Consider the following 23,652-nt stretch of genomic DNA (forward strand, 5'->3'; position numbering starts at 1 on the left):
AGGAGGGGTTGGGGAATGGGAAAAGGCTCCTGGAACTTGGATTTTCCTTTGGTTTCCCAAGATACCGGGATCCTGAGGGAATCCGGAATGCTGGGAAGTGCTGATGGATCTCATGGGAGCACGGGAGAATTGTGGAGGGCTGGAAAAGGGAATGGGATGGAGCAGGAATGGGAGACAGGGCCAAGATTCCTATTCCCTGCTCGGGTTTTCTGGGGAACAAGCAATTCCCAAGGGATGCTCCCATGGGCAGCTCGTGGAGGCCGGGTGAGCCCCGTGATTATCCCAGGATCTGGGCTCGGCAGCTCCATGGAAATTCGGGATTCCGTGGGCAGCCACTGCCGCCGGAACGCGGCTCATCCCTGCAGGATCCTGTTCCGGGCCACTCCGTGAGAGGAGCTCTCTGGGACGAGGAGGCTGGAAGTGCTGGAAGCACGGCAGGAGCTCCCGAGAAGGGGATTTTGTGGGATTTAGGGCCGGCTCCGTGTGCTGGGCAGGCTCCAGAGCCATGGGAGCGGCGGCGGACGCAGAGTGGCTGCGCTGGGTGACGAAACAATTTGGGAATATCGCTGGGAAGGACCGGGAAATCAGCCTGGAAGAGTTCAAATCTGCCCTGCAAGTGAAGGAGGTGAGGGATCCTTGGGAAGGGGGGAATGGGATCCATGGGAAGAGGTGAGGGATCCATGGGAACGGCTCCGGAGTTTTCTCTGCCGTCCCTCCCCCCCCCCCCCCCCCCCCCCCCGTGAGGCCCCGCCCGTGGAGCTGCTCCGGCTCCGCATCCCAAATTCCCAAGGACCTGGAGCTGCTGGAGCAATTCCAGAGGAGGCCCTGGAGCTGCTCCAAGGGCTGGAGACCCTCTGGAGCCAGGCTGGGAGAGCTGGGAATGTTCACCTGGAGAAGGGAAGGATCCAGGGAGAGCTCAGAGCCCCTTCCAGAGGGATTTGGGATAAGGGATGGAGGGACAGGACACAGGGAATGGGTTCCCACTGGCAAAGGGGAGATTGGGGTGGGATATTGGGAAGGAATTCCTGGCTGGGCTGGAATTTCCAGAGAAGCTGCAGCTGCCCCTGGATCCCTGGAATGTCCCAGGCCAGGGCTGGATCCCCCTGGGATAGCGGGAAGTGTCCCGTGGGAATGGGCTGAGCTTTCTGATCCCTTCCCAGCGCGATTCCCGCCATTCCCTGACTCCCCGCTCCATGGGGAACGTTCCCCTTCCCACAGTCCTTCTTTGCCGAGAGGTTTTTTGCACTCTTCGACTCCGATGGGAGCGGCTCCCTGAGCCTGGAGGAGCTGCTGGGATCCCTGCGCCTGCTGCTCCGCGGGAATTCCACGGAAAAGCTCCGCTTCCTCTTCCGCGTGTACGACGTGGACGGTGAGAGGAGGGAAAGCAGATCCGGTTGGGTTTTCCAGGATAAATTTGGGATTTGCTGTGCTCTGAGCATCCCACTTTGGCCAGGATGAGGCCGCTGCCCTCGCTCCCTGGTGGGAGTGGCAGAATTCCATCTGGAAGCCCAGGATTGTCGGTCACGCTCCAGGATTTCTCTGGAAGCGCTTTTCCCAGGAAAAGGAGCGGGCTCTGCTCTGCTCCAATCCCGACTGCCCATTCTGGTTTCCTGGAATTGTGGGATCGTTTGGGTTGGAAAACCCCTCGGAGATCAAATCCAGGCGTTCCCAGCACTGCCGGGGCTGCTGGGCCTGTCCCCAAGCACCACATCCGGGATGGGGACTGCACCCCTTCCAATGGCACCCTTTCCATGAAGGAACATTCCCAAATATCCAGCCTGAGCTTCCCCTGGGTGCCAATTCCCGTTATCCAATCACTCATTCCAGGGAGCGGCTCCTGACCCACCCAGGATATTCCACCCTGTGAGAAAAATTCCTGGATTATGACTGGAAAATTAGGATGGAGATGACTCCATGGGGTTGTGGAATGTTGGGATGCTCCCGATATTCCAGGGAGTGGCTCCTGACCCACCCAGGATATTCCTTCCTGTGAGGAAAATTCCTGGATTAGAGGTGCAAGATAGAGACTCCATGGAACATTGGGATCCTCCTGCCTGTTCCAATGGCACCCTTTCCATGAAGGAACATTCCCAAATATCCAACCTGAGTCTTCCCTGGGTGCCAATTCCCGTTATCCCGCCCTTGTTCCTGGGAGCGGCTCCTGACCCACCCTGACCCACGAGGAAAATTCCTGGATTAGGACTGGAAAATTATGATGGAGCTGACTCCGTAGGGCCGTGGAATATTGGGATGCTCCCGATTTCCCAGGGAGCGGCTCCATCGACGCGGAGGAGCTGCGGGTGGTGCTCCGGGAGTGCCTCCGGGAGAGCTCCATGGCCCTTCCCGAGGAGCGGCTGGGAGCGCTGAGCCAGGCCCTGCTGCAGGCGGCCGACCGGGACCACAGCGGCTCCATCACCTTCCCGGAGCTCCGGGAGCAGCTGGAAGCGTTCCCAGAGATCCTGGAGAACCTGAGCATCAGGTGAGGGGGAACTCGGGGATTTAGGGGTGAGGATTCCGTGGGGAGCCCACACTGGGCTTGGGAACAGCTGGAGAGCCTTAGGATTGGATCGGGGGTGGGTTGGGATGGGGCAGGGTTTGGGATGTGGGATGGGGCAGGGATGGATGCAGGGATGGGGCAGGGTTTGGGATGTGGGATGGATGCAGGGATGGGGCAGGGTTTGGGATGCGGGATGGATGCAGGGATGGGGCAGGGTTTGGGATGTGGGATGGATGCAGGGATGGGGCTGGCTGCCCTTTCCCATCCCACCCCCCATTCCCATTTCCCAGCGCCGCGAGCTGGCTGAGGCCCCCCGCTCCCACCGAGCGCCGCCTGTGGCCGCGCTGCTTTTCCCGGGACTTCTGGAGGGAGCGGCTGTGCTGCTTTTCCCGGGAATTGCGGGGGCCCCGGCTGTGCTGCCTGGGCGCCTGGGCCGCTGTCACCGCGCTGCTGGTGGCCCTGGGGGCCCTGCGACACCGCGAGCGCGGCCCCGCCCTGGCGCTGGCCCGGGGCTGCGGCCACGGCCTCAACTTCAACTGCGCCCTGCTCGCCGTGAGTGCCCGGGGCGGGGGACACGGGGGGGACACCGGGGGGACACCGGGGGGAGGGAGCCGGGAAGGGTCGCGGGACACCCAGGAGGGACGCTGCTCCTGGAGTTTCCCATTGTCCCCGACATCTCCCATTGTCCCCCAACGTTTTCCGTCGTCCCCCGGTACCTCTGCTTGCCCTGTCCCTTGCCCTCACCCCCTGTCCGTGTCGCTGTCCCTGTCCCCCCGCTGTCCCTGTCCCCCCGCTGTCCCCTGCCCTGCCCCGCGCTGTCCCCGGCAGGCGCTGATGCTGCGGCGCTCCCTGACGCGGCTCCGCTCCACGCCGCTGGCGGAGCTGCTCCCGCTGGAGCTGCACGTGCGGGGCCACGAGCTCGTGGCGTACCTGGTGCTGGCGCTGGCGGCAGCGCACTCGGCAGCGCACCTGGCACACGGCGGTCAGTGCCGCCCGCTGCTGGCCCGGGAAAGGGGCTGGTGTCCCAGGGAAAGGGGCTGGTGTCCCGGGAAAGGGGCTGGTGTCCCCGGGAAAGGGGCTGGTGTCCCCGGGAAAGGGGCTGGTGTTCCGGGAAAGGGGCTGGTGTCCCCGGGAAAGGGGCTGGTGTTCCGGGAAAGGGGCTGGTGGTCCGGGAAAGGGGCTGGTGTCCGGGGAGAGGGGCTGGTGTCCCCAGGAAAGGGGCTGGTGTCCCAGGGAAGGGGGCTGGTGTCCCAGGGAAAGGGGCTGGTGTCCCCGGGAAAGGGGCTGGTTTCCCCGGGAAAGGGGCTGGTTTCCCCCGGAAAGGGGCTGGTATCCCAGGAAAGGGGCTGGTGTCCCAGGGAAGGGGGCTGGTATCCCCCGGAAAGGGGCTGGTGTCCCGGGAAAGGGGCTGGTGGTCCGGGAAAGGGGCTGGTGGCCCGGGAAAGGGGCTGGTATCCCAGGGAAAGGGGCTGGTGTTCCAGGGAAGGGGGCTGGTGTCCCAGGAAAGGGGGCTGGTGTCCCCGGGAAAAGGGGCTGGTGTCCCGGGGAAAGGGGCTGGTGTCCCCGGGAAAGGGGCTGGTGTCCCCGGAAAAGGGGCTGGTGTCCCCTGGAAAGGGGCTGGTGGCCCGGGAAAGGGGCTGGTGGTGTCCCCGGGAAAGGGGCTGGTGTCCCAGGGAAAGGGGCTGGTGTCCCCGGAAAAGGGGCTGGTGTCCCCCGGAAAGGGGCTGGTGTCCCCCGGAAAGGGGCTGGTGGCCCGAGAAAGGGGCTGGTGGTGTCCCCGGGAAAGGGGCTGGTGTCCCCCGGAAAGGGGCTGGTGTCCCCGGGAAAGGGGCTGGTGTCCCCCAGAAAGGGGCTGGTGTCCCAGGGAAAGGGGCTGGTGGTGTCCCCGGGAAAGGGGCTGGTGTCCCGGGAAAGGGGCTGGTGTCCCAGGGAAGGGGGCTGGTGTCCCAGGGAAAGGGGCTGGTATCCCAGGGAAAGGGGCTGGTGTCCCAGGGAAAGGGGCTGGTGTCCCCCGGAAAGGGGCTGGTGTCCCAGGGAAAGGGGCGGTGTCCCAGGGAAAGGGGCGGTGTCCCGGACGGGCATTCCCGGGTGGGCAGCGGGAGGGGGCCCGGGAAAGGGGCGCGGCGGCGCTGAGCTGTGCCCGCTGTCCCCAGGCCTGGCCCAGGGGCCCGGGCAGGTGGCCCTGGGCGAGTTGCTGCGGCGGCCCCGGCCGGGCGCCGGCGGCGTGGCGGGCACGGCCCCGCAGAGCGGGCTGGCGCTGCTGGCGCTGCTCCTGGCCATGCTCGTCTGCTCCCGGCCCTGCGTGCGGCGCGGCGGCCACTTCGAGGTGATTCCCGTGGGAATTCCCGCTTGGAACCGCGGCGGTGCCCTGCTGGCAAAGGGGGCGCCGGGGGCGATCCGCGGGTGCCCATCCTGGGGCTGCCCCATGGGGAGGCGGAGCTGGGTGCCCCCGGGACCCCCTTGGATCCTCCGCAGTGTCCGTGTGGGATTCCTGGGATTTGCTTCCGACGGGACACAGGGAATGGGCGGAATGGGAATATCCCACTGCCAGAGGGATATCGGGAAGGGATTCCTGGCTGGGCTGGAATTCCCAGAGAAGCTGTGGCTGCCTCTGGATCCCTGGAAAGTCCAAGGCCGGCTTGGAGCAGCCTAGAATAGCGGGAAGGGGATGGGTTTGAGGTGCTTTCCAAGCCAAATCCCAGAGATTCCAGGATTCCCTTGGGCTGCCTTTTCCCACAGGGACACCCGGACAGCTCCACTGGGAAGCACCCTTTGGCTCCAGCACTTCCATTCCCATTCCCGTTCCCATTCCCGTTCCCACCCCTCAGGTGTTCTACTGGAGCCACCTGTCCTACATCTCCGTGTGGTTCCTGCTGCTCCTGCACGGGCCCCACTTCTGGAAGTGGTTCCTGATTCCCGGCTCCCTGTTTTTCCTGGAGAAGGTGCTGGGCTGGGTGTGGCGCCGGGCGGGGGATCTGCGCATCCTGGAGGCCAACCTGCTCCCCTCCAAGGTGGGAATCCATCCCAAATCCCAAACACCCCAAAGATCCCACATCCCATCCATCCAAGCCATCCCACATCCCAAAGATCCCAAATCCCACCATCCAATCCATCCCAAATCCCACCATCCAATCCGTCCCAAATCCCACCCATCCCAAATCCTACATCCCATCCAATCCATCCAATCCATCCATCCATCCATCCATCCATCCCAAATCCCATCCATCCATCCATCCATCCATCCATCCATCCAGCCATCCAGCCATCCAGCCATCCAGCCATCCAGCCATCCCAAATCCCATCCATCCATTCATCCCAAATCCCATCCATCCACCCATCCCACATCTCACCCATCCCAAATCCCACCATCCCTGAGCCCATCCCACCTCTCCTGGGACACTGGGAATGAAGGAACAAACAACCATGGAAAAGACATGGATTGCAGTGGGAACTGAAAGGAATTCCTTTCTTTCCAAGCCTTTTTTCCTATTTTTTCCAAGTGAAAACTCACGAAACAACCGGAGCAGAACAAAACCTCCTGGAACTCTGAATTTTTTCCCAAAATCCCGCAGTTCAAGCCCAGTCTGAACTGGGATTCTGTGGAATTCCAACCGGGCAGGGAATGTGGAACAACCCCACCTTCAGCTCCCATCCCTGAGCGTTAAATCCGGAGCCGGAACGTGGAATTTCCGCTGCAATTCCCGGGCCGGAGAGCAGTGGAAGGTATCCTTTGGCTATTCCCAGTTTTCCCGCTCCCGTTTTCCTGCAGGTGACCCACCTGGTGATCCAGAGGCCAAAATCCTTCCGCTTCCAGCCGGGGGATTACGTCTTCCTGAACATCCCGGCCATTGCTGCCTACGAGTGGCATCCCTTCTCCATCAGCAGCGCTCCGGAGCAGCCGGGTCGGGCCATCCTTCCCTATTTTCCATCCTTGGAATGCTCTGCATTCCCTGGCATCTGTCTTGCATCCCCACGGTGATGTTTTTGCACCTGGGATGGGGCTCGGAGCGATCCGAGGTGGTTCCATGGGATGAGGTGGGTTTGAAGTTGTTCCCGATCCAAACAATTCCAGGATTTTGGGCTTTATCCCACAGAAACCCTCTGGCTGCACATCCGGGCCCTTGGCCAATGGACCAACAAGCTCTACGAGTACTTCCAGCAGCTGGAATTGCACGGCCCGGAGCCGAATCCGCCCGGGAAGAGCCGGAGGGAGCGGAGGAGCCGGCACTGGGAACAGGTCAGCGGGATTGGGATCAGAGCAGAGGGACTCGTCCAGCTGGATGCTGAGTGGATCCCATGGGATCATCCCAGTGTGCAGCTGGGGTGGCCTCCAGGGAATCCCTCAGGATGAACATTCCCTGCTTATCCAGCCTTGAGGTATCTGTGCCCCATGGAATGGGAATCTGTGCCCCATGGAATGAGAATTTGTGCCCCATGGAATGGGATTTTGTGTTCTGTGGAATGGGAACTCATGTCCCAAGGAATAGGATCTTGTGTCCCATGGAATGGGATTCTGTGTCCCATGGAATGGGATTCTGTGCCCCATGGAATGGGAATCTCTGCCCCATGGAATGGGATTCTGTGTGGCCCTGCTGGAGGCCCAGCATATCCCTGGGAACATCCCAGCGGTGATTCCTGGCCTTTGATCCCCAGGAAGGCTCGCAGGGAGGATCCGTGGCCACCAGCAGGGACGGAGCCGTGGAGCTGACAGCATTCCGAGCCCCCGGAGCGGCATTCCCGGGAACGGACCCGGAGCAGGGGGTGAGCCCTGCCCCCGATCCCAGGGGACGGGGAGGGGTCACAGCCAGAGGATCCTTGGAGGGATGATCCCAAATGGGATAAAGCTCCTTCAAAAGCTCTTGGGGAGGAAATTCCTTTGATATTGTCATGACATGGAGAGCTGGAATTGTGTGTGCAGCCCGGTGGGAATAAATCCAGGGAATAAAACCCCCAAATCCAGGGAATTTTGGGAGCGCTTGGGAAGGGGGCACAGTCACCGCTCTCCTCTCCTCGCAGGGCTCCGGGCCGGGGCAGAGCCGGCGGAGCTGCAGTGTCAAGGTGAGGAGATTCCGGCCTTTCCTGGATCCCAGGAAATGGGCTGGGATCACCATTCCGGGACACCCCATCCATGTGCCCGACCACCCCATCCATGTTCCCACATGCCATCCATGTTCCCACATCCCACCCACGTTCCCATCCATGTTCCTGAACACCCCATCTATGGTCCCATCTGCCCCATCCATGATTCCATCCATGCTCCCACATCCCATCCATGTTCCCATCCATGTTCCTGAACATCCCATCCATGTTCCCACATCCCATCCACGTTTCCATCCACATTCCCAGCCACTCTATCCCTTTATCCATGTGCATGGATGATCCCACCTGGGGCTGATCCAAACCCTTCCCTGCTGGAAGATTCCTGATCTTCCCACCCATCCATAAAGATCCCAAATCCCGCGATCCCCTCTGTGCCCTTCTCCTCCGCCTGGGAGCTCTTCCAGCACCTGGAGCTGCGGGATCTCTCCCTGAGTTTGGATCTCTCCCTGAGTTTGGATCTCTCCCAGTGCTACCTGGACGGTCCCTATGGAACTCCGAGCCGGCGGATCTTCACGTCGGAGCACGCCGTGCTCATCGGAGCCGGCATCGGGATCACCCCCTTCGCCTCCATCCTGCAGAGCATCATGTTCCGGTGGGTCCCACGGCAGCCTTTGGAATTTGGGAATATCCCGGCGAACACCCCTGACTGGATTTGGGATGTACACCGGGGTCGAGCTGTCCTCCGATGCCTCTTCCTTGGGATTCTGTCCTTGGGATTCATTCCCACGGCCGCAGGTGGGGCCTCCCTTGGGGCCAGGCTTTTCCTCGGGAATTTGGGCTGCAGGAAAGGCGCTGGAGGGAGGTTGGACATGAGCAGGAAAGGGGAGGAATGGGCAGGAAAGGGGAGGAATGGGCAGGAAAGGCAGGAAAGGGGAGGAAAGGCAGGAAAGGGGAGGAAAGGGCAGGAAAAGGCAGGAAAGGGCAGGAAAAGGCAGGGAAGAGGAGGAAAAGCAGGAAAGGGCAGAGAAGGGCAGGAAAAGGCAGGAATGGCAGGAAAGAGCAGGAGAAGCAGGAAAGAGCAGGGAAAGGCAGGAAAAGCAGGAAAAGCAAGACGTGGCGCTCCCGGGCAGGTACCGCCGGCGGAAGCAGAGCTGCCCCAGCTGCCACTTCTCCTGGAGCGAGGAACGGCGGGATGAGGAGATGACGCTCCGGAAGGTGGGAATGGCACAGGAGGGAATGTGGGATCCAGGCTTGCCCTGGGACGGGGGCTGCAGGCTCCCAGAGGTGGAGAGCCCAGGAGCATCCCTCAAATCTGGGAGGTTTGGGAATGGGGGCTGGATCCGGGGGTGGATCTGGAGATGGATCGGGGATGGATCTGGGGATGGATCTGGGATAGATCTGGGATGGATCCAGGATGCATCTGGGGATGGATCTGGGATGGATCTGGGGATGGGTCTGGGATGGATCCGGTGACTGCCCAAGCCCAGGCCTTCCCGCCCTTCCAGGTGGATTTCATCTGGATCACACGGGATCAGCAGCACTTGCAGTGGTTCCTCAGCCTCCTGTCCAAGCTGGAGACGGAGCAGGCGGAGCTGGAGCCGGGAGGTGAGCGCCAGGTGCCGGCAGCATTCCCGGGAAAACCCCCACCCCAGCGCGGGTCCTGGAGGGGGGCCGGATCCCTGAGGGCAGCTGGGATCCCTGGAATTGCCAGGGAAGTTCCTGGAGCTGCACCTGTACATGACCTCGGCGCTGGGCAAGGGGGACATGAAGGCGCTGGGGCTCCAGGTGGCCCTGGATCTGCTGGCAGCCAAGGAAAACCGGGATTCCATCACCGGCCTCCGCACCCGCACCCAGCCCGGCCGGCCCGACTGGGCCAAGGTGAGGCCGGAGCGGGGATCCCGTCCCACATCCACCGGGATACCCGGATCCAGGGAATGGGAACGCTGGGAGGTGTGGAGGGGCTGGGTGGGGCTAAAGCAGGAAGGGATGGGAGAAGCTGGGAATGGGTTGGGAGGGAATGGAATGATCACATCCTTCCAAGCCTGGAGTGCGGCTCAGGGATCATGGAGCCACGGGATGGGATGAGAAAGACATGGAATGGGATCAGAGAATCATGGAATGGGATCAGAGAGTCAGGGAATGGGTTGGTAGGGAATGGAAAGATGATCTCATTCCAACCCTGGAATGCAGCTCAGGGATCATGGAGCCACGGGATGGGATGAGAAAAACATGGAATGGGCTGGATTGGAAGGGACCTTAAGGATGATCTGATTCCAAGCCTCTGATCCGGCCTGGGGATCATGGAACGGGATCAGAGAATCAGGGAAATGGGTTGGGAGGGAATGGAAAGATGATCTCATTCCAACCCTGGAATGTGGCTCAGGGATCAGGGAATCATGGAATGACTTGGGTTGGAAGGGACCTCAAAAATTATCACATTCCAAGCCTCTGATCCGGCTCAGGGATGGGAAAATCATGGAATGGGATTGGAAAATCATGGAATGGGATTAGAGAATCGTAGAATAGGATCAGAGAATCACGGAATGGGCTGAGCTGGAAGGGACCTTAAGGATGATCTCATTCCAAGCCTCTGATCCGGCTGAGGGATCAGAGAATCCCGGAAAGGGATCAGGGAACGGGCGGGCTTGGAAAGGAACTGAGGATCCCCTCGTGCCGAGGCCTGCATCCCGGCGTTCCAGGTGTTTGGGAAGGTGGCGGCGGAGCAGCGCGGAAAGGTCCGGGTGTTCTTCTGCGGCTCCCCGGGGCTCGCCAGGCTCATCCGCGGGCACTGCCGCTCCTTCGGCTTCCGCTTCTCCAAGGAAAACTTCTGACCTGCGGCCGCTCCTCCCGCCCTGCCCTGCCCTGCCCTGCCCTGCCCGGCGGCCGCATCCCGGCTTGGATCCGCTCCGAGGGCTGGGGCTGGGCCGCGGAGCTTTGGGATGGAGCGATGGGATCCTGGAGCCGCTGGGATTGGGATGGCTGGGATTGGGATGGGTGTCCTGGAGCATCCATGAGATTGAAGGGGAGAGCCGGAGGGATTTGGAATGGAGGGATGGGTCCTGCAGCACCAAAATCCATGGATTGGGGATGGGTCCTGTTTCACCCTACAGGGATTTGGGATGGAGGGATGGGTCCTGTGTCACCTTCCCAGGATTTGGGATGGATCCCGTGTCACCTTGCAGGGATTTGGGTCCTGCAGCACCAAAATCCATGGATTTGGGACGAGGGGATGGGTCCTAGAGGGCTCTGGGATGGAGGGGAGGAGGTCCTGGAGCACCTTCCCGGGATTTGGGATGCTTTGGGATTTGGGCCGCTTTGGGATCCGCCGGTGCCACAGGAGGGCGCTGCAGCCCCTGGAACGGGGAATCCCTCGGGCTGCGCTTCCCGGACCCCCCGGAATCCTTGGAAGAGTGGGTTTTGGAATTGGGGCTGGAATGTGCCGCAGGAGCATCAGGGTCGGGATGAACCCGGAGCTGCTCCGATCCTGGTCCCATCCATGAAAAACTCATGGAGTTCTTCCCTTTCCACCTGCCATTTCCCCTCCTTCCCCGGTTCCCTTTGGATCTGGGAATAAACGAGGGAAACATGGGAATGTGCCCTTTGGATCTGAGCAATAAACGAGGCGCAAACATGGGAATGTGGGGGCTGATGCTGCTCATGGAAGCAATTCCAACTCCTGGGAAAAACTGGGATGGGAAACGGTGTCCGAGAGCTGCCGCTCCCTCCAGCCCCGGATCCGCGCTGGATTGGCATTGGTTTTCCTGGTAAATCAACGAAATCTGGGAATCGGGAGCTGGATTCCTCTCGCAATTCCTGCTTTTCCAGCCTTTTCCATGCCCGGTATCCGCTCCAATCCTGGCCCGCCGCAGGATTCCCGGCATTTCGTGGCGCTCATCCGCCGCGAGGGGCACTGCCGGCTTCAGCCCGCGCTGCTGCTCCTCCCGCAGCGTTTGGAAGCCGCTTGGAATCATGGAATTGTTTACGCTGGAAAAGCCCTTGGAGCTCACGGCGCCCAGCCCTGCCCAGCGCCGCCGCTGTCCCCAAGCGCCGCATCCACAGGGCTTTAAAGCCCTCCGTGCTCTGACTCCAGCCCCGCCTGGCAGCTGCTCCACGGCTGCACCTTTTCCAGGCGGGAATTTTTCCCAATATTCCCGATTTTCCCAAGATTCCCCTCAGCCTTCCCTGGCGCGGCCGCCCCCGCTCTCCCTGAGGGCCCTGCAGCAGGAAAGCCGCGTTGCCCGGGCCGCCCCTCCCCTCCTCGCTCCCGGTTCCCTTCATTAATGATTAACTAATGGATAATTAATTATTAATTAACCCCCCCGGGAATTCTCGCAATTAAAGCCGGCGGCGCCCGCCTCACGCGGCCTCGCCACGTGACCGCTCGGTGGGCGGGGCACGGCGCAGCCAATCAGCGGCGCGCTCCACCCGGAAGCCCCGCCCTCGCCAAACGCGCGGTTCTGATTGGTCGCCGCCAGGCCGCTCTCGCGGGAAGCCGAGGCGGGGCCGCTCCCGCTGCTCGGCCCCGGGCGCTCCGGCGGCGGCGGGGCCGGGCTGAGGCGGCGGCGGGGCCGGGCTGAGGCGGCGGTGGGGCCGCCGCGTGGCTGCGAGGCAGCGGCGGCAGCGGCGGCAGCGGTTCCGGTGTCCCCGGGGCGGTGGCTGCTCCGCCCCGCCCCGCCCGGCGCCGTTGTGGCGGCGGCGCCGCCGCGCCGCGCGTTCCTATTGGCTGCGGCGCGTGAGGGCGGGGCCCGGCGCTGCCCCTCCGTGCTCCCCCCGCTGCCCCGCGCGGAGGTTCCGGCGCCCGCCAGGCCCCGGCACAGGTAAGGAACGGGCCGGGATTCCCGGGATTCCCCCGCGGGATGCGAACGGGAACGGGAATGGGAGCGGGAATGGGAGCGGGGGAGGGCAGCGGGATCGGCCGGCACTGGCGGGGCTGGGCGTGCTCGGGCCGCCTCGGGGTTGCTGCCAGAGGCTGCAATGAGGGAATAGGGGCGGTGGGAATGTGGGATTTGGGAATGCGGGAATAGGGGCTGGAAGAGGTGGGAATGCAGGATACGGGCTGGGGGATGCGGGAATGTGGAGCGCGGGAATACGGGCTCTGGAATTCGGGAGTAAAGGCGATGGAATTGGGGAATTCAGGGATACGGAATTCATGGATTCATGGAATGCTTTGGGCTGGAAGCTGATCCCGTTGCGCCGCTTTCCATAGGCAGGGACATCCCCATTATCCCAGGAAAAGGCTGGAGCAGCCGTGCTCCGCTTGCCATGGATTCGTGGTCATTTTCCATGGAATTCTGGCTGTTTTCCATGGATTCGTGGCCCTCAGGGAACACAAATCCCAGCGGTTATCTCTCCCAGCCCGGCTCAGGAGAAAAGCGGGAATATCGGCTTGAACATTCCATGGAATTCCCATCCCATTCCAGGTGCCTCCGGAACCCGAGCAGCAATTCCAGCTGGGAGCTTTTCCCGGGAAATTCCAGGAGAAGGAGCTGCAGCTCCGGGAATTCCCTGTGGGAATCATCCTGGCTGGGCTTTCATTCCAAGGCATGGCCTGGATGTGTTTTTTGGGAATTCCCAGCCTCTGGAATAGGGCAGAGAGGGTGAAATCCCGAGAAACATCCGGGAGAATCCGAATGTTCCCGGCTGGAAAAGGGGGGAATTCCCGGAATCCCGGTTTTGCTGGGAGCTGGGAGGAGGCTTCAATCAGGAGCACATTCCAGGATTGGAATTCCCTGGGGCGGAAAAGCGGGAAAAATGCTGGAATTCGGAAGATCTCGGGAATTTTATTACCCCCAAAAAAAGCAGTAAGGAATTTCTTGGAGCTCCCATCCCAAAAAAATCCCTTGGAATTCCTTCTTGGGGATTGCTGCAAATCCGCGGAGGGGATGGGAAATCTGGGAATCGCGGCCCCAACAAAAAGCGGGAATTTCCACAGCTTGGAGGACTTTTCCAGTCGGGAATCGGAGCCTTTGGGGCTTTTCCGTCTCCTGCTTCCAAGGGAATTCCGGGATGCTTTGGGATTCCAGGGGGGAGCAATCCCGAAAAATGTCACAAAAGTGTGAGGGGGGTTGGAATTCTGTGGGAATTCCGGAGGGAATCCCGCACTTGGGGCTTCCCGGGGTGTTTTCCCCTCCCAAATCCCGGGATTGGGTTGGGAATCCTGGAACACCGAGCTTATCCCGCTTTTCCAGCCGCTCTTAGGGCAAACAGAAATTCCCGGAGAGTTCCGTTCTCCCAGCTCCCAGAACAGCTCCGAGCTCTCCCAGGGATTTCCTGGGAATTCCCGGCACGAGGCTCCTGAAATCCTTGGGATTTCCCTGGGACAATCCTGGAATTCCCAAATGCTTTTCCTTAGGGATGAGCCCATTCCCAAGAATGGTATCCCAAGGAGCCTTGGGAAAGGCGATTCCCTGCAATTCTGGCCTTGTTCCCATTGGATTTTTGGGAAGCGGGAGCTTTTTCCCGGAGCGCCGGCTGGGAAAATTGGGAATTCTTCCCAGCAGGAATTCCAGCTCCCGCTCGGCGCCGCCTTTATCCATCCTGGGAAAAACATTCCTGGAGTTTGAGCCCCAAATCGCGGGCGGAGGCGGAATTCCTGGGAGCTGGGAATTGCCAGGCTGGCTTCGGATCCGTGGGGTTTCCCTGGACTCTGCTGTGGGAAAAACTCCTCACTTTCCCGGGAATGTGGCCTGGGAGCCAGAGCAGTCAGGGATGAGGGAAAAGCCGGAATTCTGGCACTTCCAGCCTGGAAAGGGCAGAATTCCCAGAGCCTCCAGAAGCAGCGCATTCCAAGGAAAATCCGCTCTTCCGAAGGCGTTCTCTGGCAAAGGAAGAGCTCCGGATCTGCCGAGCTTCCCAAGGATCCTTTCCCGGTTTTCTTTGGGAAGCGGCATTCCAGCGGCACGAAGAGCGCCTGGATCCGCTTTTCCCGCAACAAATCCCGGGATTTGGATGGATTTTCCATTTCCCTTTTCCCTGGGAAAATCCTGGATGCACCTGGGAACAAAACAAAAATTTTGCTTTGCGTCCCAAACATTCCCATCCCAAATCCCTGCTGGCCTGGAATTCCGGTGGCTCTGGGAGATGGGAAGAGCCCCAGAATGTTTGGGATCCTCCTGTGCTTCCCTCGGAGCAGATTCCAGCTCTGGATGTGGGAATTCCTGACCCTCCGGAGCAGCCGGGATGGCAGAATTCCTGCTGGGAGAGAACTCTGGGAATGCACAAAGCCCCTGGAGCAGGGTTGGGATCAGCGGCTTTTCCAGGAAATCCCGGCTGTTCCCGATCTCCAGCAGCATCGGGGAATCCGGAGCCAGGATCCTGATCCAAGAAAACTCGCTCAGGGATCTGGAACATCCCGAGGAGTTCAAAATTCCAGGATTTTTCCCGGAAAAGCTCCGCTCCGGGGCTGCTGCAGCTCCGCTTTTCCTGCTTTTCCCTGCAGGAATCCTGAGAGGAATCGCTGTAAATCCTGGGCTCGTTGCCGCCGGAAGCTTGGGATGCGTTAGAATTCCAGGAATTCCCTTCCCTTAAGGTAAGAGCGGAGCCACCTTTCCCCATTCCCATTTATTCCTGGCTCCCTTGGGATAACTGCAGTTCGTATCCCGGTTTCCCAGCTTTTCCTTGAGGGGTTGAGGCTGATCCCGGTGAGGAATTCCCAGCTCCGGCTTTCCAGGGATCACCGGGCGCTGTTCCCAGCTGGGAACATCCCAGATCTGTGTCCCAATCCCACATTTCCGTGTTTCGCAGGAATGCGCTGCCTGGTTCTGTTACCCAGGATGGTGCCATTCCTGTTACCCGGGCCCATCCCAAATCCCGCATTCCCTGTTTCCCAGGAATGCCGCACCATGCGCTGCCTGGCCCCATTATCCAGGACAGTTCCCGTTATCCGGGCCCATCCCAAATCCTGCATTCCCACTTTCCCAGGAATGCGCTGCCTGGTTCTGTTACCTGGGACAGTTCCCGTTATCTGGGCCCATCCCAAATCCCGCATTCCCTGTTTCCCAGGAATGCTGCACCATGCACTGCCTGGCCCCATTATCCAGGACAGTTCCCGTTATCCGGGCCCATCCCAAATCCCGCATTCCCTATTTCCCAGGAATGCCGCACCATGCGCTGCCTGGCCCCATTATCCAGGACAGTTCCCGCTATCCCAGCCCATCCCAAATCCCGCATTCCCACTTTCCCAGGAATGCGCTGCCTGGTTCTGTTATCCAGGACAGTTCCCGTTATCCGGGCCCATCCCAAATCCCGCATTCCCTATTTCCCAGGAATGCCGCACCATGCGCTGCCTGGCCCGCCTGAGCTCCAAGGCGCTGCTGGCGCTCTGCTCGCTGCTGGCGCTGCTCTCGCTGCTCCTCTGGAGCCGCTGCTCCGAGCGCTCCCCGATCCCACGGGATCCCCCTTCTCCGGAGCGCCGCGGCAACGCGGCCGAAGCCGAGGAAGCGTCGCCTCGGGATGCGCCGCCGAAAGCTCCGGCAATCCCGGGAAGCGCCGGGAGAAGCGGCCTGCGCTACGAGGAGATCGACTGCGTCATCAACGAGGAGCAGACGGTGAAGGGGCGCCGCGAGGGCTCCGAGGTGTTCCTGCCTTTCAGCTGGGTGGAGAAATACTTCCAGGTGTACGGGCGGATCGCCCAATCCGACGGGAACGAGCGCTTCGAGTTTTCCCACAGCTATTCCAAGGTTTACGCCCAGCGCGCTCCGTACCGGCCCGACGGCGTCTTCATGTCCTTCGAGGGTTACAACGTCGAGGTCCGCGACAGGGTCAAGTGTATCAGCGGTGTTGAAGGTGGGTTGGGATGGGAAATGAGGGAAAATCCCTGGAAAATCCTGGAAGCGGATTTTCAGGATCACCCCCATCCCAAAAACCTGCTGGGTGTGGGAATGGGGCAGTGTCAAGGTTCGCGATGGCGTCAGGCGTATCAGCCTGGTGGGTTGGGAAATCTGGGTTTTTGGGATGGGGATGATCCTGAAAATCTGCTGGAAGCGGATTTTCAGGATCATCCCCATCCCAAAAACCCGCGCCCCAACCCTTGGAATCACCAGGGATGATTGGGATCCCTTCCCAAAGCATTTCCAAGCAGAAAACCCCTCCCGTTCCATGTTCCCCTTTTGCTCCTTCTCTCCGCTGACCTGGGAAATTCCATCCTGGCAGAGTTTGGGAATCTCAAGGAAATTCCCAGCTTGTTGCATTCCTGATGAATTCCCCTTTTTTTAACTCAGCCTTAAGGAGCTTCCGGGAATTCCCAAAATCCAGAGCATTTCAGTCTTTCCTGGGATGGCTTTTTCCATAGGAAAAGATGCCATCAGCAATACAGATTAGCACCAAAAAAAGCAGGAAAATTCCTACTCCATCGGAATAATTTTCCCATTCCCATCATTCCCACCTTTGGAATAAATTCCCAACATTCCCGAGGTGGGGGAAATGCTGCAAATCCCACTTGGATCTTTCCCCCTTCCAGGACTGAACATCCTGAAATTCCTGTGGAAAGGAGCTAGGGATCCATTCCCACTTTGCCTTTGTACTTGGCCATTGGGAACTGGCTCCAAGGGAAATGTGGGATTTGAGGAGAAGCCTGGATCGAGCCACATTTTAAATATCCCAAGGAAATGATGGAATTTCCAGTTCTCCAGTTGATTCCCGGGCATCCAGGGAGGGTTTTCCACGCAAATCCCACGAGCTGGGAAGGGGCAGGTGCAGCTCTGCGGGGTTTTCCGCAGCTGCATCCCAAGGATTCCGTGGAGGGTGGATTTCCAGGTCTCACTGAACCCCTTGGATGGGATTTCCTGTGGGATCCAATAAATCAGGACATGGATTTGAGCTCTTCGTGCTTGGAAATCTCTGGGATGCTCCAGGGGGTTCTTTTACAGCCGGAATCGTCCAAACCTGGAATTAGGGAGAAATTTGGGCTCTCCTGGGAGATTTTTGGGATTTTTCCCGGTGGGAAGCTCGATCCCAGGGATGGCTGCCTGGAAGAATCGGGGCAGATCCTGCTGGGAAAGTCTGGGAATTCTCCCGGGGGAGCAAGGAAAAATGGGAGAGATTTGGGGATCTTTCAGCATCAAATAATTCCTGGGAAAATCTCCTCGGAACAGATGGACTCGATTTGCAGGGATTTATGGGATGTAAAAGGATTGGGGGGGATGGAAGAGCCTTGGGATTATCTGGTCCCGGGAATGGGGAAAATCCGGTCAGGGCTTGTTAAGAGAAGTGGGATGTGCCAGGAATGGTGGAATGGGAATGGGGCCAGGCTGGGAGAGCTGGGAATGTTCCCCTGGAGAAGGGAAGGATTCAGGGAATCCTCAGAGCCCCTTGCAGGGCCTAAAGGGACTCCAGGAGAGCTGGAGAGGGATTTGGGATAAGGGGTGGAGGCACAGGACACAGGGAATGGGTTCCCACTGGGAAAGGGGAGATTGGGGTGGGATATTGGGAAGGAATTCCTGGCTGGGAGGGGCTGGGCTGGAATTCCCAGAGCAGCTGTGGCTGCCCCTGGATCCCTGGAATGTCCCAGGCCAGGCTGGATCCCCCTGGGATAGCGGGAAGTGTCCCTGACCTCAGAAGGGCTGCAATGGGATGGGGTTTAAGTTCCCTTCCGTCCATCCCATTCCGTGATTCCATAAACGTCAGGAAGATCCATGACAGGAATTCCTCCGCCACCCAAAAGCACGGAATTCCCGATTTTAGTGGGAAAGGAATTCCCACTCCATTCCCTCCTTGCCCAGGACTTTCCTCAAAGGGCGCCACCCCCAAACCCCATTTCCGGAGACACCGGAACGTCGGGCGGAGGAGGAGGAGCAGCAGCAGGAGGAGGAGGAGGGGGAGGAATTTCTGCCCGCATTCCTGTGACTTTTCCATGTTTTTCCCGGGCAGGAGTCCCTCTCTCCACGCAGTGGGGCCCTCAGGGCTACTTCTACCCCATCCAGATCGCCCAGTACGGGCTGAGCCACTACAGCAAGAACCTGACGGAGCGGCCGCCGCACGTGGAGGTGTACGAGACAGCCGGGGACGGCAACGGGAACGGCAACGGGGACGGGAACGGGGACTGGACGGTGCCCAAGGGCTGCTCCCTCACCACCGTGTGGGATAAATCCCGGCTCAGCGGGGTCAAGCAGTTCTCCTGCCCAGGTGGGTCTTGGGAATCCCGGCGGAGCGGGGGAGCTTGGAGTTCATGGGGTGCTGGCGTTTTGTTTGGCCGTGATTCCCAATCCTTCATTCCCAGTCCCTCATTCCCAGTCCTTCATTCCCGGTTCTTCATTCCCGATCCCTCATTCCCAATCCCTCATTCCCAGTCCCTCATTCCCAGTCCTTCATTCCCAGTCCTTCATTCCCGGTCCTTCATTCCCGGTCCTTCATTCCTAATCCCTTATTCCCAGTCCTTCATTCCCAATCCTTCATTCCCAATCCCTCATTCCCAGTCCTTCATTCCCACTCCTTCTTTTCCCATCCTTTATTCCCCATTCTTCCTCTCCGTTCCTTTTCCTTCCCCATCCTCCTTTTTCCCATCCTTCATTCCCGCCCTTTATTCCCAATCCCTTTCCTTCCCCACCTGTCTTCCCCCATCCTTTCCATTCCTCATTTCCTGGAACGCTTGCATTTGGAAGGTGTGGATTCGTGGTGTCCTTCTGCCGAGGAAAATGGGAATTTTGGGATAGAAGGGCGGTCGTTGCTTTCTGCTTTGGGCTGCGGGAGGGGAAAATCACGGAGCAGCCGAATTCCCGCTGCGCTCCATCCTGGGGGAAAGGTCCTGGATTAGAGGGACATATCCCTGCCCCTGGGAGGGCTGGGATGAGGTGGGATTTAGGGATTCTTCCAACCTGACCCATCCCAGGAAAGGTCCTGCACTGGCGGCCTGTCCCTGTCCCCACACCCTACCGAATCCACGGCTCCAATCCCTCCGGAAACATCCCATAAGACCGTGGAAAATGCCGGGAGCTGCTCCCACATTTCCTCGGCCACTCCATCGAATCCGGTGGAATAGCCCAGAAACCCCCGAATTATCGCCGGGCTGCCCTAAAAGCTTGGGAATCCCTCCCGGGATTTCGGGCATTCCGGAGGCAATCCGCGCTCCGAAGCTTTGGGAGCGGGAACGTTTCGATGCCGAGCGAGGCTTTTGGGGTCGCTTTCGCAGAATCCTCCGAGGGCGTCTCCCTGGAGCTCAACAACGGCCGGGATTTCATCATCTCCTTCGACCTGAAGTTCCAGAGCAACGGCAGCGTGTCCGTGGTGCTGGAGACCACGGAGAGGAACGCGCTCTTCACCGTGCACTACGTGTCCAACACGCAGCTCATCGCCCTCCGCGACCGCGACATCTTCTACGGCGTCGGCGCCCGCACCGCCTGGAGCACCCTGACGCGGGATCTGCTCACGGATCTGCGCAAGGGCGTCGGCCTCTCCAACACCAAGGCGGTGAAGCAGACCAAGATCATGCCCAAGCGGCTGCTGCGCTTGGTGGCCAAAGGCCGCGGCTTCCTGGACAACGTCACCGTCTCGGCCACGGCGCACATGGCCGCCTTCTTCGCCGCCAGCCGCTGGCTGCTGCGCAACCAGGACGAGCGCGGCGGCTGGCCCATCATGGTCACCAGGAAGCTGGGAGAAGGCTTCAAATCCTTGGATCCGGGCTGGTACTCGGCCATGGCGCAGGGCCAGGCCATGTCCACGCTGGTCAGGGCCTACCTGCTGACCAAGGAGCCGGCCTTCCTGGGCGCGGCGCTGCGGGCCACGGCGCCCTTCAAGCTGCCGGCGGAGCAGCGCGGGGTCAAGGCCGTGTTCATGGACCGCCACGACTGGTACGAGGAGTACCCCACCTCGCCCAGCTCCTTCGTGCTCAACGGCTTCATGTACGCCCTGATCGGCCTCTACGACCTCAAGGAGACGGCGGGCGAGAAGCTGGGCCGGGAGGCGCGGCTGCTCTACGAGCGCGGCATGGCCTCGCTGAAGGCCATGCTGCCGCTCTTCGACACCGGCTCGGGCACCATCTACGACCTGCGGCACTTCATGCTGGGCACGGCGCCCAACCTGGCGCGCTGGGACTACCACACCACGCACATCAACCAGCTGCAGCTGCTCAGCACCGTCGACGACGCGCCCGTCTTCAAGGAGGTCGTCAAGCGCTGGAAGAGCTACCTGCGAGGAGGGCGGGCCAAGCACAACTGAGCGCGTCCCGATCCCGCCCAGCGTTCCCGGGCGAGCCGTCCTCGGAACCGGACTCGAAGCGTCGGGATGGGGACGCTGCCGCGCTCCGAGTTCGAGGCTGGGTTTTGTTGGGATTGGTTTTTCCTCTCTCAAGGAAAACGTTCGCAGAAGCCATAGAAGTCCTGGAAGTGCGGTCCCGGCCTGGAGGGTTCGTGCGGGGCCTCTTAAGCCGGGATTATGTGTCCGTGTTGGAGCAGCTCCCGTGGGATGAGCGCCGTCCGCGGGAATCACTCGGAGCCTGGGAGTGCACAGTGTGGCTTTAAACGGGGGGGCGGGGGTTTCATAGGGATTCTCTTTTTTGGGATGAAAAGTCCACATTTGGAATTTTTTGCCCATTCTCCATCTGGAGATCCTGGAGCTGGAGGGTTTCTTATGGAAAACACGTGCCCGGCATCATGGAAGCACAACTGGGAGCCTGGAGCACAACAGCCCCAGGTCCCAGCACCGGTGTCCCCTCGGAGCTGGGATCCCTTATCCCGGTCACTGGAATTCCCTCAGACCTGGGATCCCTGTCCCGGTCACCGGAATCCCCTCGGAGCTGGGATCCCCTATCCCGGTCACTGGAATCCCCTCGGAGCTGGGATCCCTTATCCCAGTCACTGGAATCCCCTCGGAGCTGGGATCCCCTATCCCGGTCACTGGAATCCCCTCGGAGCTGGGATCCCTTATCCCAGTCACCAGAATTCCCTCGGACCTGGGATCCCTTATCCAGGTCACTGGAATTCCCTTGGAGCTGGGATCCCTTATCCAGGAACTCCACCTTTTCTACTGGAGTTTGTAATTCCATCTGGGAATTCCTCTGGCCTTTGGCCGCCTTTTGGGGCCATCAGTCGGGAATTGCTGAGCGGGACACTGAGCTCGTCCTGAGTCCCTCAGGGAATTCAGGAATTCAGGAAGCTTTTCTGGGGGGGGATTTGAATATTTCTCCTGCTCCAGCCCATCCAGCGTTTTAGAAATTCAGCCCCAGAGGGCTCTGAGCTCTCCCTGGGCTGGAATTCCCAGAGAAGCTGCCCCTGGATCCCTGGAATGCCCAAGGCCAGGCTGGCTGGGGCTTGGAGCAGCCTAGGATGGTGGAAGCTCCCTGCCCATGGAATGGGATGAGCTTTAAGGTCCTTCCCACCCAACCGTTCCATGATTCCATGATCCCACCTGCTGCCTGAGCCCCAGCTCGTGGATGGACTTTGGGCGTTCCCAGCGCTCCCATTCCATGGTGGAGGTGGCAGAGCTCATCCCAATCCCCAGATCCCAGGCACAAGGACCACACCCGTCTCCCTCTTTTCATTGCTTTTCTTTTTTGGGGCTTTTCCTTCACTTCTCGCTGGTCTCGGAGCGATTTTTCCCACTTCAATCCGCGTGCTCCGATCGGATCCATCCATCCGGGCACGGATGGCGGAGGAGGAATTCCAATACCAGAGGTAGCAGAAAGGAATTCTTTTCCGTGCCTGTGGACACCCAACACGTGTGCACACAAACCCATCCCGAGCCCAGGCTTCCCTCCCAAAAATCTGCTCCTTCCCAGAAATCTTCCCCACCCTCCCCCTGTGTGCTCCTTCCGTCCTTTTCCCGGTTGGAAAACCTGGAGAGGCTCCCTGGGTGCTGCTCCAGGGATGGGTTTGGTGCCTTACAGAGGCCGCAGTTCCTCTTGGTTGGTTTTTTTGGGAATCCATGCCAATGGCGGGCTTGGAGCATGGCCGATTTTCCCGCTCCGGAAGCACGGGATGGGCATTCCAAGGGTGTCCCAGCCCCCGTCCTTCCATCACCTTCTGTCGGCCTTGGCACAGGGGGAGCTTCCAGGAGTCCCCTCCGGAGGCTGCAAATCCACGGAGAATCCGTGGAGATATTCCTGATATTCCCTCGATCCAGCTGTGCGTTGGAAGAGGCTCCTTGGCCACGGAGCCAACGCCTTCAGTGCCCAGAACTTCCTGGAATTCATTCCGCTTCGGGATCTTCTTCTTCATCTTCCATCTCCAATTTCCCAGAGATCTTTGGGACCAAGATCAGCTTCCATCCCGGATTTTCACCCGGAGATCCCTTGGCTCTTCCCACGGGATCCCCTCTCCGTGGCTCCCCCACCCCAGCACCACAAGCACAACCCTCCCCCGGGCCGGGCATTCCCTGGAAGCCGCTCATTCCCGTTCTCCTCCTCAGCAGGCGGCACTTGCCTGGGATTTGGTGGGATTTTCCCCAGGATCCCGATGGAAAATATGCAATAATTTGTTTACAGGATGCTCTGGGCAGGGTGATCCTTTGGGAAGCTGCCGAGCCTTTGGAATTTAAGCACAATGTGCACAGGATAGTTTTGTATTCCGCCCCTCCGGAATTTTTTGGCGGGAAGAGGTTCTACTACGTTTCTACGGGACACCGGGAATGGGGGCAGCCTTGGAAAAGCTTTCTAAGACTGGGAAATAAATTTTTCTATCTTAAGGAAAACGTGCAGGATTGTCTTCCTCATTTCGAGGGATTTTCCAAGGATCCCGTTTTCCTGAGATATTCCAACTCTGTTTTCCCGCGGTGCATTTCGAAGGAGGGTTTTCTTCTGGAAAAGGGGGGAAAAGGTGGAATTTTTTCCTGCTAATCGAAGGGTTTGCTGATGGAGGGAAGGAGCACCGGTGGTGGATTCCTGGTGGGAATGATTCCTGTTAAATCCAGGTGGTTTGGAGGGGTTTTTTTTGGGATGCGTTAAATAAGGATTTTAACAGAGCGGTCACTAAAAATATCCCAGTGTTGGGAATGCTGGGAATGCAGCTCCGGGGAGATCCCAGAGCCCCTTCCAGGGCCTAAAGGGGCTCCTGGAGAGCTGGAGAGGGATTTGGGATAAGGGATGGAGGGACAGGACACAGGGACTGGGTTCCCACTGGGAAAGGGGAGATTGGGGTGGGATATTGGGAAGGAATTCCCGGCTGGGAGGGTGGGGAGGGGCTGGGCTG

At 59.8% G+C, this 23,652-nt stretch overlaps 2 protein-coding genes across 2 annotated transcripts; both read left to right on the top strand.

Annotated features, from left to right (window-relative positions):
• The first annotated feature begins 503 nt into the window (after positions 1–503).
• NOX5 (NADPH oxidase 5) lies at positions 504–11,313 on the top strand. The gene is made up of 16 exons (XM_069026096.1): positions 504–625; positions 1,219–1,369; positions 2,269–2,479; positions 2,788–3,049; positions 3,326–3,479; positions 4,651–4,823; positions 5,326–5,508; positions 6,267–6,399; positions 6,592–6,734; positions 7,151–7,258; positions 7,514–7,555; positions 8,065–8,189; positions 8,668–8,752; positions 9,043–9,142; positions 9,249–9,415; positions 10,237–11,313. The coding sequence occupies exons 1-16, from the start codon at positions 506–508 to the stop codon at positions 10,366–10,368; spliced, it is 2,289 nt and encodes a 762-aa protein (XP_068882197.1). The 5' UTR covers positions 504–505; the 3' UTR covers positions 10,369–11,313.
• Positions 11,314–12,171: 858 nt separating this feature from the next.
• On the top strand, positions 12,172–23,155 carry GLCE (glucuronic acid epimerase). Its single transcript, XM_069025776.1, has 5 exons — positions 12,172–12,354; positions 14,976–15,065; positions 15,802–16,321; positions 18,404–18,658; positions 19,662–23,155. Exons 3-5 carry the CDS (start codon positions 15,814–15,816, stop codon positions 20,684–20,686), a joined length of 1,788 nt encoding a protein of 595 aa, XP_068881877.1. The 5' UTR covers positions 12,172–12,354; positions 14,976–15,065; positions 15,802–15,813; the 3' UTR covers positions 20,687–23,155.
• The last annotated feature ends 497 nt before the right edge of the window (positions 23,156–23,652 follow it).

Source organism: Aphelocoma coerulescens, chromosome 10 (genome assembly GCF_041296385.1).
Source record: "Aphelocoma coerulescens isolate FSJ_1873_10779 chromosome 10, UR_Acoe_1.0, whole genome shotgun sequence".
In the NCBI taxonomy this organism is placed as follows: Eukaryota; Metazoa; Chordata; class Aves; order Passeriformes; family Corvidae; genus Aphelocoma; species Aphelocoma coerulescens.